The 13,990-nt window shown below is 53.6% G+C and overlaps 1 protein-coding gene across 1 annotated transcript in view; it reads right to left on the reverse strand.

The window, feature by feature from the left end:
• Window positions 1–260: 260 nt before the first annotated feature.
• The window catches only part of AKAP1 (A-kinase anchoring protein 1), a 33,417-nt gene continuing 19,687 nt past the window's right edge, over window positions 261–13,990 (reverse strand). Inside the window, exons 2-11 of the mRNA XM_080826246.1 lie at window positions 12,673–13,986; window positions 10,035–10,168; window positions 8,308–8,434; window positions 7,607–7,734; window positions 5,618–5,795; window positions 4,059–4,209; window positions 3,549–3,616; window positions 2,180–2,253; window positions 1,891–1,953; window positions 261–1,320 (exon numbers count right to left, since the gene is read on the reverse strand). Coding sequence (XP_080682372.1) covers window positions 1,246–1,320; window positions 1,891–1,953; window positions 2,180–2,253; window positions 3,549–3,616; window positions 4,059–4,209; window positions 5,618–5,795; window positions 7,607–7,734; window positions 8,308–8,434; window positions 10,035–10,168; window positions 12,673–13,690 — 2,016 coding nt within the window. The 5' untranslated portion in view covers window positions 13,691–13,986 and the 3' untranslated portion in view covers window positions 261–1,245. The remainder of the gene's footprint in view (window positions 1,321–1,890; window positions 1,954–2,179; window positions 2,254–3,548; window positions 3,617–4,058; window positions 4,210–5,617; window positions 5,796–7,606; window positions 7,735–8,307; window positions 8,435–10,034; window positions 10,169–12,672; window positions 13,987–13,990) is intronic.

Raw genomic sequence — 13,990 nt, forward strand, 5'->3', positions numbered from 1 at the left:
AGGCCCAAAGAATTACAGAAGCCAGTGCTTTAAACTCGGGCCTGGCTTTCTGAGACTCTCACTAGGGGAAGCCAGAGGAAGCATGGCTGGCTGCCACCTTGTGGGGCAAGGAGAGGAAAAAAAAATGGAAATTTCTGGCTAACTGGTCTTCCCAGCGCCCTGGGGCTCCTTTTGAGGGGCCCCTCCAGCCCACCACACTCACCACCACCTCCTCACTCCCCACCCCAACCCTCTCACCCTGGAAGAAAGGGACTCAAAGCTACAGTGCACACAGTTCAAGATTTATATAAGTTACTTTCTTATGTCGGCACAATGCTGAAGCCAGTCTAAAAAAAGAATCAAACACACCACGGAAAGGTAATTCAAATGAGTTGATTTTTTTTTTTTTAAACAAATTTTTACAGGAAAAAAAAAATCCCCGCTCACAATCTATCCCCTACAGTCACCCTGTCCAGTATGCAGGAAGCCACAGGAGGAACCTGCAGGGACAGCTGCTCTGCTCACAGATGATGTGGGGTGTGGAAAAAATCTTGAGTTCCCTTTGTTCTCCAGTGTATCTTATACAAAATATTACATTTTTTTAAACATATATTTACAGAGTTTGCACAAATAGAAAATGGTTACAAATTACAACCAGGCTTGGCAAGATAACGTTCCCCTCCACCACTGACCAAGGCAGGAGGTCTGACTGCTTCGTATTTACATATGCATTAAAAAGTCTGCCTTCCTAGAGACCTAGATGAAGTTTATAAAAACTGGTTAAATATCATAAATTCATTGACATAAGCTGTACAAGTAATCAATACCAATTAGTGATTTCATGTCTTGCTCCCTGAAGAAAGATTTTGAAGGAAAAGAAACCCAGGCAACACATCCCTTGGCCCATCTGCTGCGGTTGGTCTGGTTCTGAGTGAGGGGAGGAGGTGGGAAGGAAGAAGGGAACGGAGATGGCAGAGGACAACCTGGTTGAGACCGTTTTACTCTCATTTTTTCTTTTTTTTAAAGGCTTGGAACCAGGCTAAACTGACTGGCTTGTTCAACACCATCCTATGGCTTTTGAAAGAACCCATGGTTCCTTCCTTGTCTCAGAGACGAGACTTCTCAACATGACTACAGTGTGGGGAAAAAAAGACGACTTTCTGGGGAAGACAACGTTTGTTATTCTGATGTAATGTCTTTGCCTCAGCGCCAAGCCCAATTTCAACAGTGCAAAAAGACTCCAGAAGCGTCTGTCGGGGACGGGGGTCAGAGGCTCGCGTAGTAGCTGTCTACCCATTGAGCAAGTCCTCGCTCCACCAGCGACCGGTTTATCAACACCGCCTAGAAAACAAAGTTCCCTTGAGAGCTCGGCCCACTGCACCTCAGGGCCAGCCATCAAGACCAGCGAGGGTCCTCCCGCTCCAGGTCCCAGAAAACCACCACAAGCTATGAGTACCAGAAGATTGGGGTGGGGGTGGGGGACAGGACTCTTCTAGGCAAACGGGGGTATTTACGGAATGTTCTGTTGGCATAAGGGCAGGCTTTTCAGTACACTAGAGAAATCTAAGCATGAACACCACGAAATGGGGTGGGAAAACCCACTGGACACAGGGTCCAGAAAGGTCCTAGGTCCCAGAAGGACCACTGACACTTTGTTGTGGGGCCTGTTCTGTGCACTGGGGGACATTTAGCAGCACCACCCTGCCTCTACCTACCAGACACCACTAGCATCGCCACCCCCAACTGAGGCAACCTAAAACATCTCCGGACATTGCTGAATGTCCCCGGGTGGGGGCACTGGGGTCCACTGGTTAGTTACAACCTCTGATTAGCTCAAGAGGAGATAGTGGCAGAATCAGCTCCAAATCCATCCTGCTGGCCAGTAACTTACAGGAAAAGCATAGAACTTACTTCATTTCCAACCACACTCCATAGCTGAATTAGAGGAAGGCCAGTCGGGCTGTAACTTGTCACCTAGAAACAGAACAGAAGAAAGCAAGCATGTTACAAAGCTACCCCATGCACCCCTCATTGAAGACTGCTGGCCAAACCAGGGCCCAAGCCACAAAGGAGAAAGGAATTCAAAGGTCAAAGAATCCAAGATCCTTGGTAAGAGAGGCTGTGGGAGGCACAGCACATAAGGCAGCAGGAGGCTCCTCAGACAGACCCTGTCTAGCCTGCCTGCCCCCACCACACACACCTGAGCCAGCAGCGCGGTATTTCCGGTCATCTCGCTCATGGCTGCATCTGCTTCAGGGGAAAAGTGGTCGTCATCTTTAAAAGGAAAAAGAAAAGCAGCATTTAGGCTTTCACAGAGGCAAAGCACCCTTGTCACTCACAGAGTTTCCAGGTGTTTCCAGAAGCCTCGGATGCTGCCAAGGCCCGGGGAACTTCGTCTGGAAGAGCCACCTGTGACAGGAGCAGAGGCCAAGTCTCCATGGGGCTCCAAGTGGATACACTCATGGGGGCCCTGCTACAGGCTACAGGCTACCTGCTGGGGGACAGGAGCAAAGGAATGGAAATGCTGCCTTCAAGGGGAACACCGTCACCACCACCATCTAATTTGGGTGCTGACTGGGACAAACCTTCCTCGAGTGAAGCAGTGACACCTGGTGAAGGTGGGGCCACAGAGCACAGCATGGGCAGCCCCCTGCTGGTGGGCAGGGCACGGGGCAGCACTCTCCGTCTGCTTACGCAGCTATGCACAAGCGCACAGCCGAGGCAAGAGGCGGCAAGGATGGAGAGACAGGGTCAGGGAGGTCTGCATAAGGCCTGATGGAGGAGGGACCCCTTGGCTGGGCTTGGACAGACCGCGGAGATGGGAACTGCACAAGAGCAATAAAGGAAAACAGGAGGAGGCTGCCAGGACACCAGTGAGCCTGCAGGGCTCCCAGCACACTTCCTGTACATGGACCAGAACAATAAGAGCAGAGCGGGACACAGACGGACTGTCACCTACAAATACAAAATTCCCCATCGTCGGCAGCTGCGACTTGACCACCGTCCACATCCCTGGGTTTATGGGATTCCCTTGGCCTCCCTGAAGGATAGCTACTATCCCGTTTTCCAGAGGGTTTAAAAAACTGGCAAGGCTAACTTAACGTGCCCCAGATCACTCTGTCAGTACCCTTCTGTCTGGGGACAGGGTCAGTCTAGGATACCACACAGGTGAGTGTCAGCAGAGTCCCCACAGTGCCCAGGGGCTGAGGCCCAGCTGAGCAGTGCGGCATGCCTCCACACCTACCCCTCAACCACAGATGCTGGACCCTAGGTCCCAACCACGTTCCACAAAGTGCCCGAGTTAGAAACCTCTCAAAGTTGACGGCCTGGGTAAAGTCCGGAACAGTGGCCCTGAAAGGATGGTTCATGGGCCAACGGCACTGGCATCAACTGAGTACTGGCCAGAGAGGCACGTCCTCGGGCCTTGGCGCTGAACTATCAAATCAGAAACTCTGACAGAGGCAGCAAGTTGTGTTAGCCTAAGTCCTCCGGGCACAAACGAAGGTTCTCAAAGAGAAAGACCTACTCTCAACCACGGTTCCCACCATGTCAGAGGCCCCATCTGTTACCTGACAAGGGCATCACGCTATCCAGAAGGACCTCTGCTCCCTGGAATGGCAGAGTCACAAAGTCAGATCTAGAAAGGCAAGGAAGGAACACAGTTTATGAACTTGAAGGCTGATTCCATTTCAGGCCAATATTTACCTGGTGTTTTAACGCTGTGAGCCCTCAGCAAACCCAAGACGAAGCCAAGCAGAGGCATACAGGATGGGCAGCAGGCCGCAGCTCCCAGAATGCCCGATTGCAGCCAGACCTCAGAGGGACTGCTAGCATCAAGTTCCCAGAGAAAAGCCTGCCCCACTTCTGCCCAAGGATACTCGGGGGACCTCTGCCACAAGACCAGCCCTTCTAACAGAGGCGAGCAATGCAGCCTGTCTCTATCAGGCTCTGCCAAACCAGAAGAGGCAGCAGAAAGAGTCAACCCATGTCCCAGCCTTGGTAGAACTAAGCCAGCTCTGCAGAAATCCCACACCCCCTGACACACACAGAGTGTGCATGTCTGAGGAGTGTGGACCCACCGGATCTGCCTGAGCACGTCCACTTTCACTCTCTTATATCCACCGTAGTCCACATAGCGGATCTCCACTTCATTGCTTTCCTCATAGGAGGCCACCACTTGGGCTCGCCACCAGGCACCGTCCACGCCGGGGGCAGCGCAGATGACCGTTACTGCAGGTCAAGAAGAGAGCATGTGGGTAACTCCTGGCATAGGGCAGGGCACCAAGGGTCACCCCAGTCAATGCTACCCACATCCCCATGCTACTTCTCAGAGGCCTGTGCTTCCATGGGGCCAGGAGTCTCCAAAGCTTCCCTGGAGCCTGAGACTGGCCAAGGGAAGGACCTGGACATGGGAAATCTGGCCTCCCATGTATGCCACCCAAAAAGCTCTCCAGACCAAAAAGCAGTCTTCCAGATCCATTTACTCTGAAACCTACTAAAACCTGAGAGGGACAAGGATTGACCAGAAGGAGCCAATCTAAAACTCAGGGGATGGGATGTATATTCTTAAAGTCCCAGAAAAAAATCAAGAACCTCCGAGTACAGCAGATCTCATTGACCTGGTATCTAGAGCCTGTTCTGGCCTGTGGCGACTCAGAAGTTGATCAGAAGAAGACCCCCAGGCTTAAGCCCACCTCTTCTAGCCTTTGCTTCAGGAAGGCGCCAAGAGCACAGCTGTCCCAGGCAGCTAAGGCCAGGGAGCAAGTGCACCAGCAGTCACCAACCCCACCCCATGGCAGCCAGGACAGGACAGATGAAACTCTGGGGTGAGGGCCTGCACACACAGCTGACCACACTATGTCCTCACTTTGATCCTTAAAGGGAGCCCCTGGCACAGTCACCTTTTAAACCCCAGTTCAGTCTTCACTGGTGGATCGAAGTAACATTAAGAGACTCTGATGATAATTAAATCCTTATTTCTGCTACAGGTATCTTCAAAGTTTTCCCTAAAGCCTTAAAACCATCAGGGTGCTCGAGGTTAGGAGCCCCTGCTAGGGGTGGATGAAGAGATGTTAGGACATTAGATTCCTGCCATCAAGGGCAATAAGGAAAGAGTGACAAAGCACAGACCTAGGAGCACAACTGAGTTTAGATCCCCGTTCTTGCTCAGGGATCACCTGGGCCAGCCACCGGACTTGAGGGCCCATTTTCTCATCTGTCACATGGAGGTGAGACACCCCACAGCAGGAGTCTATGGCTCGTCAAGGAGCTTCGAGAACCATCATCTGGATCAGGCACTTTACATATAACACACATACAATCCAACCCCGACTCCTGAAACAAGTGGGCACGGCCCCACTCAACAGATAAATGGCAGAGCTGAGATCTGAACTCACGTGTCAAAAATCTACTTTAACCCCATGGGACTCTGTCAGCCAGTGAGAAGACCATTTCCATTGGGACAGCTGGGAAACTCAGCCCAGAGTAACTCCACGCTGATGGCAAGAACTCAGGGATGCTGCTCCTATGAAGGATCTCGGGACAGCCTCCTCCTGGGTCAAAACCAAGGGCAGCACAGGCCACCCCCAAAAGCCTGACTGAGCCCAGGGCTCCCCATTGACCCGCAGGCAGCACTTACCTTCCACGGGGGTGGGCAAGGTGGGGATCCCGGGCTGAGAGTAACATAGGCACATCTGCTGGTCCAGACTGCGCAGCGCGTGGAAGGTAGGGTGCGTGTGCTGCTGCACGAACAAGTGCCCGGCATTGACCTGGTTGACCACGATCACTTCCACGGTGACACCGTCAGGCAGCATGAGCTGTCAGGAAGGGGAGGGGCAGCAGGCACTGCAGCAATCCTTCTCTTCTCATGTCTGACATAAGCCCTGAGGCCTCCAGGCAAGCCTCTAAGCTGGCACATCTTTGGAAAGGGCATGGCAGCCCAAAGCAACATGGCACCCAAACAGAGGAAGCCCAAGAACAACGACCTCAGCCATGCAAAGTGTGGCACCTGCGGCCCTTATCCTGCAATGCCAAGAATCACCTCTAGAGGAGGCCTCGTCGCAGGGCAGGGATGAGCCAGCTGTGGATGCCCTGTAGGGGCCTGGGCAAAGGCCTCTCCGGAGGCCAAGGAATGAGGGGCCATGGAGAACAAGGCACCAGAGAGTAAGAGGTGGGCAGGCCCCAGGTCCATAGCCAGCAACCTGGGCCCTGCAGCTGACCCTAGGAGCTCCAAGTCCCACAGGGTCCCTCTACTCTGCTTTCCTGCCAGCAAGAAACCAACAGTCTGAGTCATCCTGTCTCCTCCTTTCTGCCCTCCACAGACAACCTCTCAGCTCATCCCCACTCTGGGATGTGGAATGTGGGTTTCCTCAGTGGTCAGGTCCCACACCAAGGCCCTAGCAGAGGCCAAGACTGCTCTCAAAATGACGTGTCCCTAGACACTAGTTTTCCTGATGCCAAGTTACAGGCAACAACTAGGTGCCCTTGACAGGAAGATGTAGAGGCCACCTTCCAGTCAAGTGGCCAGGCTCTGGCTAAGAGTCCTGACCTCCCTCCTCCCCCATGCAGCTAGTTGAAAGGCACCTGCAACCTCCTCTCCAGTTCCACCAAGCCACACAGAGAACCAGGGAAGGAAGCCATCCACCTGCTCAATTATTTACAATTAAAGAGTGGGGCTGGTCCAAGCCTGCTGGGGAGAAAATGCTAGGATTCAGAAGTAAAGCATGGAGTGGGCTTCAGCCCACTCCCCAATATCCGGAGGAAAGTAACAGGAGACCCACCCCTCCCCCAACAGCACAAACTCTTTGGAAGGGGCAAGATACAGAACCAAGAAGTCAACCCTCCCAAACCAACCCCAGGGAGACAGTTCTCCGGAAGCAGCACATCCAGCCCATGTGTGAAGTGCCGTCGTCATATCTGGCCTATAGAGCCCTACAACTCTTCTCCCGGGGAGAGGTGGCTCAAGCAGAGCTGTGGGCGTGCTGCAGGATCCTGAGGGACAGGCCCCAGAAAGCCCACAGACCCCAGCACACAGGGGCCTCAAGATGTTAGCTTTCCCTCCAAAGAGCCACCTGGCTGCCTGGGGCTGGGTGGGGAGAATTTCTTCTCCTTTAGAGTCCAGGTACCTCCTGTGAGAAGGAAGGGGAAGGGATTCCTTCACCAGGGCCACCACTAGACTAGAACTAGGAGCAATGAACACAAGGACCCACTCTAAGCCCATCCAGACTCACAAAGGTGGGTCCCACCCAGGCCTCCGAGGTGTTAGGCTGGGACTCTGAACACATCACCAAGCCAGCCTGGGTGCATCCAGTCTCCTGTATAGACTATACTCCTTTCTAGGCAAATGCCTTGAAAACACAAAAGGTGCCAGGGCAGGAGAGCCCAAGAACAGTCCTTCCAAGTGGGGACAGAGACACATCTGGCTTTGAACTAGCACTTCAGCCCCAAAGCCCAGCTACAGAGAGCACAGGCTAGAAGCAGAACCAAACTGACCAGAGGCCAGCAGTGAGAGGTCACAGGCATCAATGAACTCTGGCCTTCTCGGCCCAGTGTTGGGAGTTTCTTATCTGGGGCAGGTTGGAGTGAAAGGGAGACAAGGTCTGGTCTGGTCCCCTAGGCGCATGCTCACCCAGGAAGTCATTGGAAGAGAAGGCAGTGCCAGTGACGGCAGTGGAGGAGCGTAGATATTGGTGAGGTTCAGTTCTTTGAACTTCTTCCCAATTAAGTTCAGCGCCTTGTCTACATGATGCTGAGAACCTGAACGGGGGCAGAGGTAGGAGAGTCATAGTGGGTGTGACGAACAGCAAACCAAACTCACGTACTTATCCCACCCCACAGTTTTCCTAGAGTTAAGGTATATCTTTAAAGGTGCCAAAAAGCCAAGATTCGCCTTAAGAAGAAAGGCATTTAATGAGGCTTGAAACCCACTGACCTTTCAAATGGTACCTCTCTGCTGCCGTGTCTACGCTCTGAACGCACAGAAGGCTAGCTGATGGGAAAGGCCCGCCCTCACTGACCAAATGGGAATCACCTTCCGCTCTGACGGGATGCAGCAGCAGGCACCATAAACCCGGGCCACCCCACCTGCCCATCTAAGTGCTCACACCTCTCCCGGCCAGAAGATCTGGGGGAAGGAGCCGAGGCTCCTTCAGGTAGCTGAACTGGAGAGGAGGGCTAAAGGAAGACCCCCCTACCCCAGGCTCCCTTCACCTGGGAATAAGCAGGGTTTTCTATTCAGAGATGTGGATTTCAAAAAGGGGAATAATTGGGACTCAAATGCTTTACATTTCAGGCAAGACAATGAAACCCAGGCCAGAAGCTGCCACTGACCTTCTATGTGGCAAATCTGGATGTTCTGGGTGTAAGGCAGGGTTGAGATGTAGATCTTGGCACCAGACGTTTGCTTCAGAAAACTCACATACCGCCCCTGCTTGCCAATTAGCCGACCAACTAAGTGCTGAGAGAGAAAGAGACACAATTGGGGGTGTTAATGGGAAACCAATTCCCTACGTTCCCAAAGACTACCTTTGTTTTACACAAGGTCAAGCTCAAACATATCATTAACTATGAACATGCCAGCACTCATCTGCCACAGTTCTGAGCGCTTAGCTCTGAAACAGATACCTTTATCACCACTTCACAGATGAGGTTAACGAGCTCAAGGAGACTAAGTAACTCACCCAACATGACACAGCTACCAAGTGCTGAACTACACAGTCTAGCTCCCAGACTCAGCAGTTCCCCTTTCTTCCCTGACAACTTGGCTCACATCCAGAGAACTGCAAAGCCAGCATCTTCTCCTCCCAAATCTACACACTAGGAGAAGTTTTACCAGCAAAAGGATTGGTTTACGACTTCTCCGACCTCTTCAAGTCTATCCGTGCTCGAAGATAAAGAGGCTCCATTTGAAAATAAAAGTCGAAGAAAGACTTTGGGCTTCTGCTGCCGACTGATAGCGGCCCAGAGCCTTCGGAGCACGAGGCTTGCAGAAGTGCCTGGCATGCCAAGAGCTCAAGGCAGACAGAAGCAGCCCAACTTAGCCATGATGTAAGTAAGACAAGCTCTGAGACAATCCCAAATGACCCCACCCCAGTAGAGCTACCAGGGACACAGCTGCCTGGTACACAGAGCTGCCTGCCCATGCCCTTTGCAATGACTAAAGGGTAAGAGGGCATGATGGCTCTCGGGGTCACAGGGGGAGAAAATACCAAGGGAGCCAGCACCCCGGGGTCAAAGCAGCCTGCCTAACCCAGGGTTCAAACCAAGCCAAGTCTCCACGGCAGCAGGGAGCTAGTGCCCAGGAGAATTCAGCTGGCCAATTATTTCTGAGCTCCGGTGATAAACATCAAGATCAAGCCAATAAAATTGTTAAGTTAGAACAGCAAGAAGTTCAAAACTACCTTAGTACCCTGGATTTGAGGACTGGTGAAGTAAACTGACATTCACACAATGAATAATGCAGTTAAAATCATATTTTCAAGGAATAACACAGGAAAATTAAATTGTTACATATTTAAAAGCATTAATTAGAGCACCATCATCTCAGTTTTGTTTAAAAACCACAGGGTGCAAGACGAGAAGGAAACACACGTCTTCACAGTCACTCCCGGGGGTGAGATTAGAGCAGCTTGTTATTTTCTTCCTACATGCCTATACTTTTCAAGCTCTCTGAAATATGGATTTATGCCGTGCTCAATTATCAAATATACTTTGCGTTGGGGAGCTCTGAGCAGGCACAGCAAAGGGACTCTGGGCTGGCCCACGTCCTCAGTCTGGCTTTTGGTAGCATCTCCAAACAGATCGGAGCTCCAGCAAACCCAAGGAAGCCCGGGGGAAGAGTGAGTAGCCTGAGAGTTTTAAAGGAGATGAGAACAGGTCCCTCCTGAAGGCAGCTGCGGGAGCTTCACATCGCAGGAAGCTCTCAGGCCCGCACAGAATGTGGGCCTCCTTTTCCCTCCAGCCCCTGGCTCACTTAGGGGCTGCTTTGGGTTTACTGTCCCTCCCCACTCAGCCCGATGACCCTGGGCCTGAGGCACCATGGACCTTGCAGCCCTTACCTTGGGCACCTCGATCTCCCAGATGATGAGGTCCACCTTCTTAGGACTGGAGCCCACTTGGGCGTTCTGGAAACTGTCAGTCTTCCTCGGCCCACAGCAGCCATCCACTGAGTCCATGCTGTTCCCGTCCGAGCCTGCAGGGGAGGAAGCAGCATGCACAGACATACAGACGCCAGCTAAGAGCAGTCAGTAACACAGAACTCCCAAATCCACATTCCCAGGAGGCCCCCGCCCCCCACCCCCTCCTCAAGCTTGGCAGGTGACTGTCAACCCGAAGTCTAGAAGGCTTATTAGAACAACCCCAATGAAAGAAGGACTGGGGGTGTAGATACACCTAATTTTAGCCTGTCACTCACAGCCCCACTTGCTGAACTGGCAGCCACACCCAACCACAGCTGCCGGAGCAGAGACAAGTGGTGAGCTGGGAAGGGGGGGTCCATAGGGTGGGGGAGCAGGCCAACAGGTCCACATGGTCCCCAGAGCCAGCTATCAGGGCTGGCCTCCACAGAGACCAACCAGTCACAACGAGCCCACGCCCTTCAACTGCGCCAGCCCCTCGGACCAGAGGACTCTAGTCCCCCACGGTCCCCATTCCGGGCTCATGGGCTGTAAACTTCAGTCAAGCAGAGCTAGAAGAGTCCTTCCTTGATGGCTTGTCTAAGGGTCCCATTCTTATCCTGCCCTGGGGCCCTACTGGGAATAAATGAAGGACTCTGTGGAGGCCTGACTTGTACACTCTTCGGGGCTCATGGCGGGTCTTTACCCCCTGGTCAAAGACTCAAGTTCATGCCCCAGACGACAGGGCAGGAAGCAGGACCCTGGCATCGATGTGGTCTGCTCCACACCTGTTCAAGAGTGTGCCCGAGGGGCTATCCCGGAAAAACACAGGTACAGACCAGCTCAAGAGGAAGGATTCTGGCTTAAACGTGGACAACTTAACTGCCAGGTATAGATCACTCCCGAGATTCTACTAATTAGGTTATTATCCACATGGTTTCTCCAAACTCTGGACATAATCCTTTGCCAAGCAACACATGTTGTCTGGATGCAGAATAAGGCTTAAAAGAGATTCTGTCCCCAGCTAAGGATGAGTCACCTTCGAAGTGGCCTTGTCCCTCAACATCAGGGGCCCCTGCCTCCCCTGGATAGAACAGGACTGGCCAATATGGGTCACCCCAGGGATACCCAGAGGTGGCTCAGACTCCAGCAGGCTGCGCTCACAGGCCAGCCTCCTCAGTCGGCAGTCCCCGGGCCCCTAGGTTCCAACTTCCTCACCCACAGGCAGGATTATGCGTGCTCGGGTGCAGATGCCGGGGAGGCGGGAGCCTGTGCTTTGCACGAGTGCCGAGTGACTGGCACTGGCAGCCCCTCGTCTGCGGTCCCGGTACCTCCCGGCCACCAGCCTGCTCTCCCTCAAGGCCTCAACTCCAGGCCCTTGCCACACCTGAGCAGCTGCCATGCTGCATCTGCTGGTGGCAGGACATGGCTAATGGGCTTAACTCAGCAGAGGGCCAGCGGATAAAGGGAAACTCCATTCTTAGAAAAATTTTTGTTTACTCATGTTAATATCTTTAAACAACAACATTTTAACATCCCTGAAATCTGGATGCATCTTTGAGTCTCTGGCCTTCTATGATCATGATCACAATGATGAGTTTTCTTTCATTTAGAGGTACAGGAATCAGTGGTATCTTAATTCAACAGCCATCTCAGAGATGACAAAACACGGTGTGGGGTACACACCACATGTGGCTGGAAGGAGTGAAATTCCCACAAAAGACTCCCAACCTTCCTTGAGCGGAGGCGGTAGGGAGTGGCTCCAGGACAAGCAAGGCAGAGACCCCCATAGGGAATTCATGGCCTCTTTGCAGGAGATAACTGAAAATACCCCAGGGTGGCTGCGAAACCGGGGTCAGGAGCTGCTGACCTGTATGTGAGCGGTCTGAACTGCCTATGTTGGGGTCAGCACTCGAAACCCCAGTGGACACTTCGTGACCAAAGCGCCCCTCTTTCCCGGGGACGGAACTGCAGCTGCACAGAAAGTAAATGGCGGAGGCTCTCTGCGGAGGAATAGTGGCGACAACAAGGCAGGAGAGCTAGAGCCTCCCTCAAGTGTCAGGGCTGTGGCCGCTCTCTGGGCACTTACCCGGTAAGAGCTTCTGGAGAAGGAAGGCAGGTGAAGACATGGGAACAAGCACATGATTAAAAGGAAATAAACCATTGAAAAAAAAGTTCACACCCATTCTTGGTACTTGGGAATTAAAGCTAAGGAGGCCTCTCCGTTATAAAAACCTTTAAGAGGTTAGGGTTAAGAGAGGAAAAGAGGCAGGTGGAGGTTAACCACCAAACCCAACATGGAGCTGGCTCCTTCGGGAGGACTGAGGATGGTCCCCGGCTGCCGAACCAAGTTACAGCTCCTGTGGCTTTGGGGGGTTCGGGAGAGCCTAACTTCTCAGTTACCCACCAGTGCTACGCTGGGCCCCAACTTTCTGTGGGCCCACAGGGACATGGAGTTGAAGAGCATTACTACTGCACAAGTAGCAGAGGGACAGGCAGACCGGCAGCCTTTGCCTATGAACGAAGGGAGAACCGCCCCCCACTCCGTCCTCTAAGAGAGGACCATCCAAGACCCTCCTACCTCCCGAATGATCTGCTTCTGCATCCACGGTCCATCCATCCTCATTCCCCAAGTCCGAGAGCTCCCCTTTCAGCACCCCATTGCTGAAGGGCACAGTACTTTCTGGCAGCGGCGGGGAGATGGCCTTGCTCCTGGGGCTTGAGTTGGTGTCTGTACACGAGTCTTCAAGCCCTGAAGTGCTGGTGGAATCTGAGCACTGCTCCGAGGCCACTGAAGGGACATCCTGGCCACTGTCAGAAGTGCAGGGGACACAGGGGACGCATCCGGCATTTTGCACCAGGACACTGGCTTCATCAGGCGACTCTCCCTGGGGGACAGCTGGCAGAGGGCAGGGGGCCAGGGAGATGTGGTGTGCAGAGTTCTTTGGCTTCCTGTCCTTGGTGGGACTGGATAAAGGGCTGCTCAGGCAGCTCTTGTAGGTTTTTGGTGGTGGCAGGTCCTCTACGGGCAGACATGGCGAGGGGAGGGTGGCATCCGCGCCAGAGGCCGCCTCTGGCTCCACGGTGGCGGGAGCGGGCTCCCCGGCATCTTGCCCCAGGGAAGATTTCTGGCAGACTGGCCCAGAGCTCTCTTCCTTCTGCCCTTGGAGCTGACCAGCTGAAGCCTGATACACCCGATCTGCAATCCTGCCCATGGTGGTGGCCAGCACCTCTTCAGTTGCCTCCAAGATCACTCTGGAGATGATCTGGTAGGCAGCCTGCTCAATCTTCTCATTTTGCTCCACGGCCTCCTCCTTGCCCGGCCCCCCTGCACCATCTGCATCACAGGCTCGGTCGCCAACCCGGGGTGCCCGCAGCTTGTCATCCTCCATCAGCTCTGCGTGAGCCGACTCGATGAGGTTGCTCAACAGCTTCCCCACAGCATCCTCCTCCGTCTGTGGCGGTCCGTCCTGCCCCTTCTCCCCCGGACTGGGCGCCTTGCGGATCTCCGAGTCGGAGTCATGCTCCTGGTACAACACACCCTCCTCAGGCAGGTTTTCTCCAGACACTGCGTCCCCAGTGCCTTCAGCCCCACCCATCTCTCTTGGCTTTTCTTGGGGGGCTGCAGCCTGGCCCTGCCAGTCCCGCCCCCCCGTCACACTGAACAGCGCCTCTCGCTTGCACACCTCAGCCGCTGCGTGGGGGAAAGGAACACTCTTTGGGGTTGGAAGGGGACACTCTGGAGGAACGGACCCGGCTTCATCACCTGTCAGGGCTAGTTCCACCTTTGCACTGTCATCTCTGCGTGTTCCTGGTCGAAATCTTGTATCTGTGGTGTTAGGAAGGCTGCCGGAGGACTCGGACCGGCGACAGGCTGGATGTGGCCGCAGCAAGGCTGG

Source organism: Martes martes (assembly GCF_963455335.1).
Source record: "Martes martes genome assembly, chromosome: 16".
NCBI lineage: Eukaryota > Metazoa > Chordata > Mammalia > Carnivora > Mustelidae > Martes > Martes martes.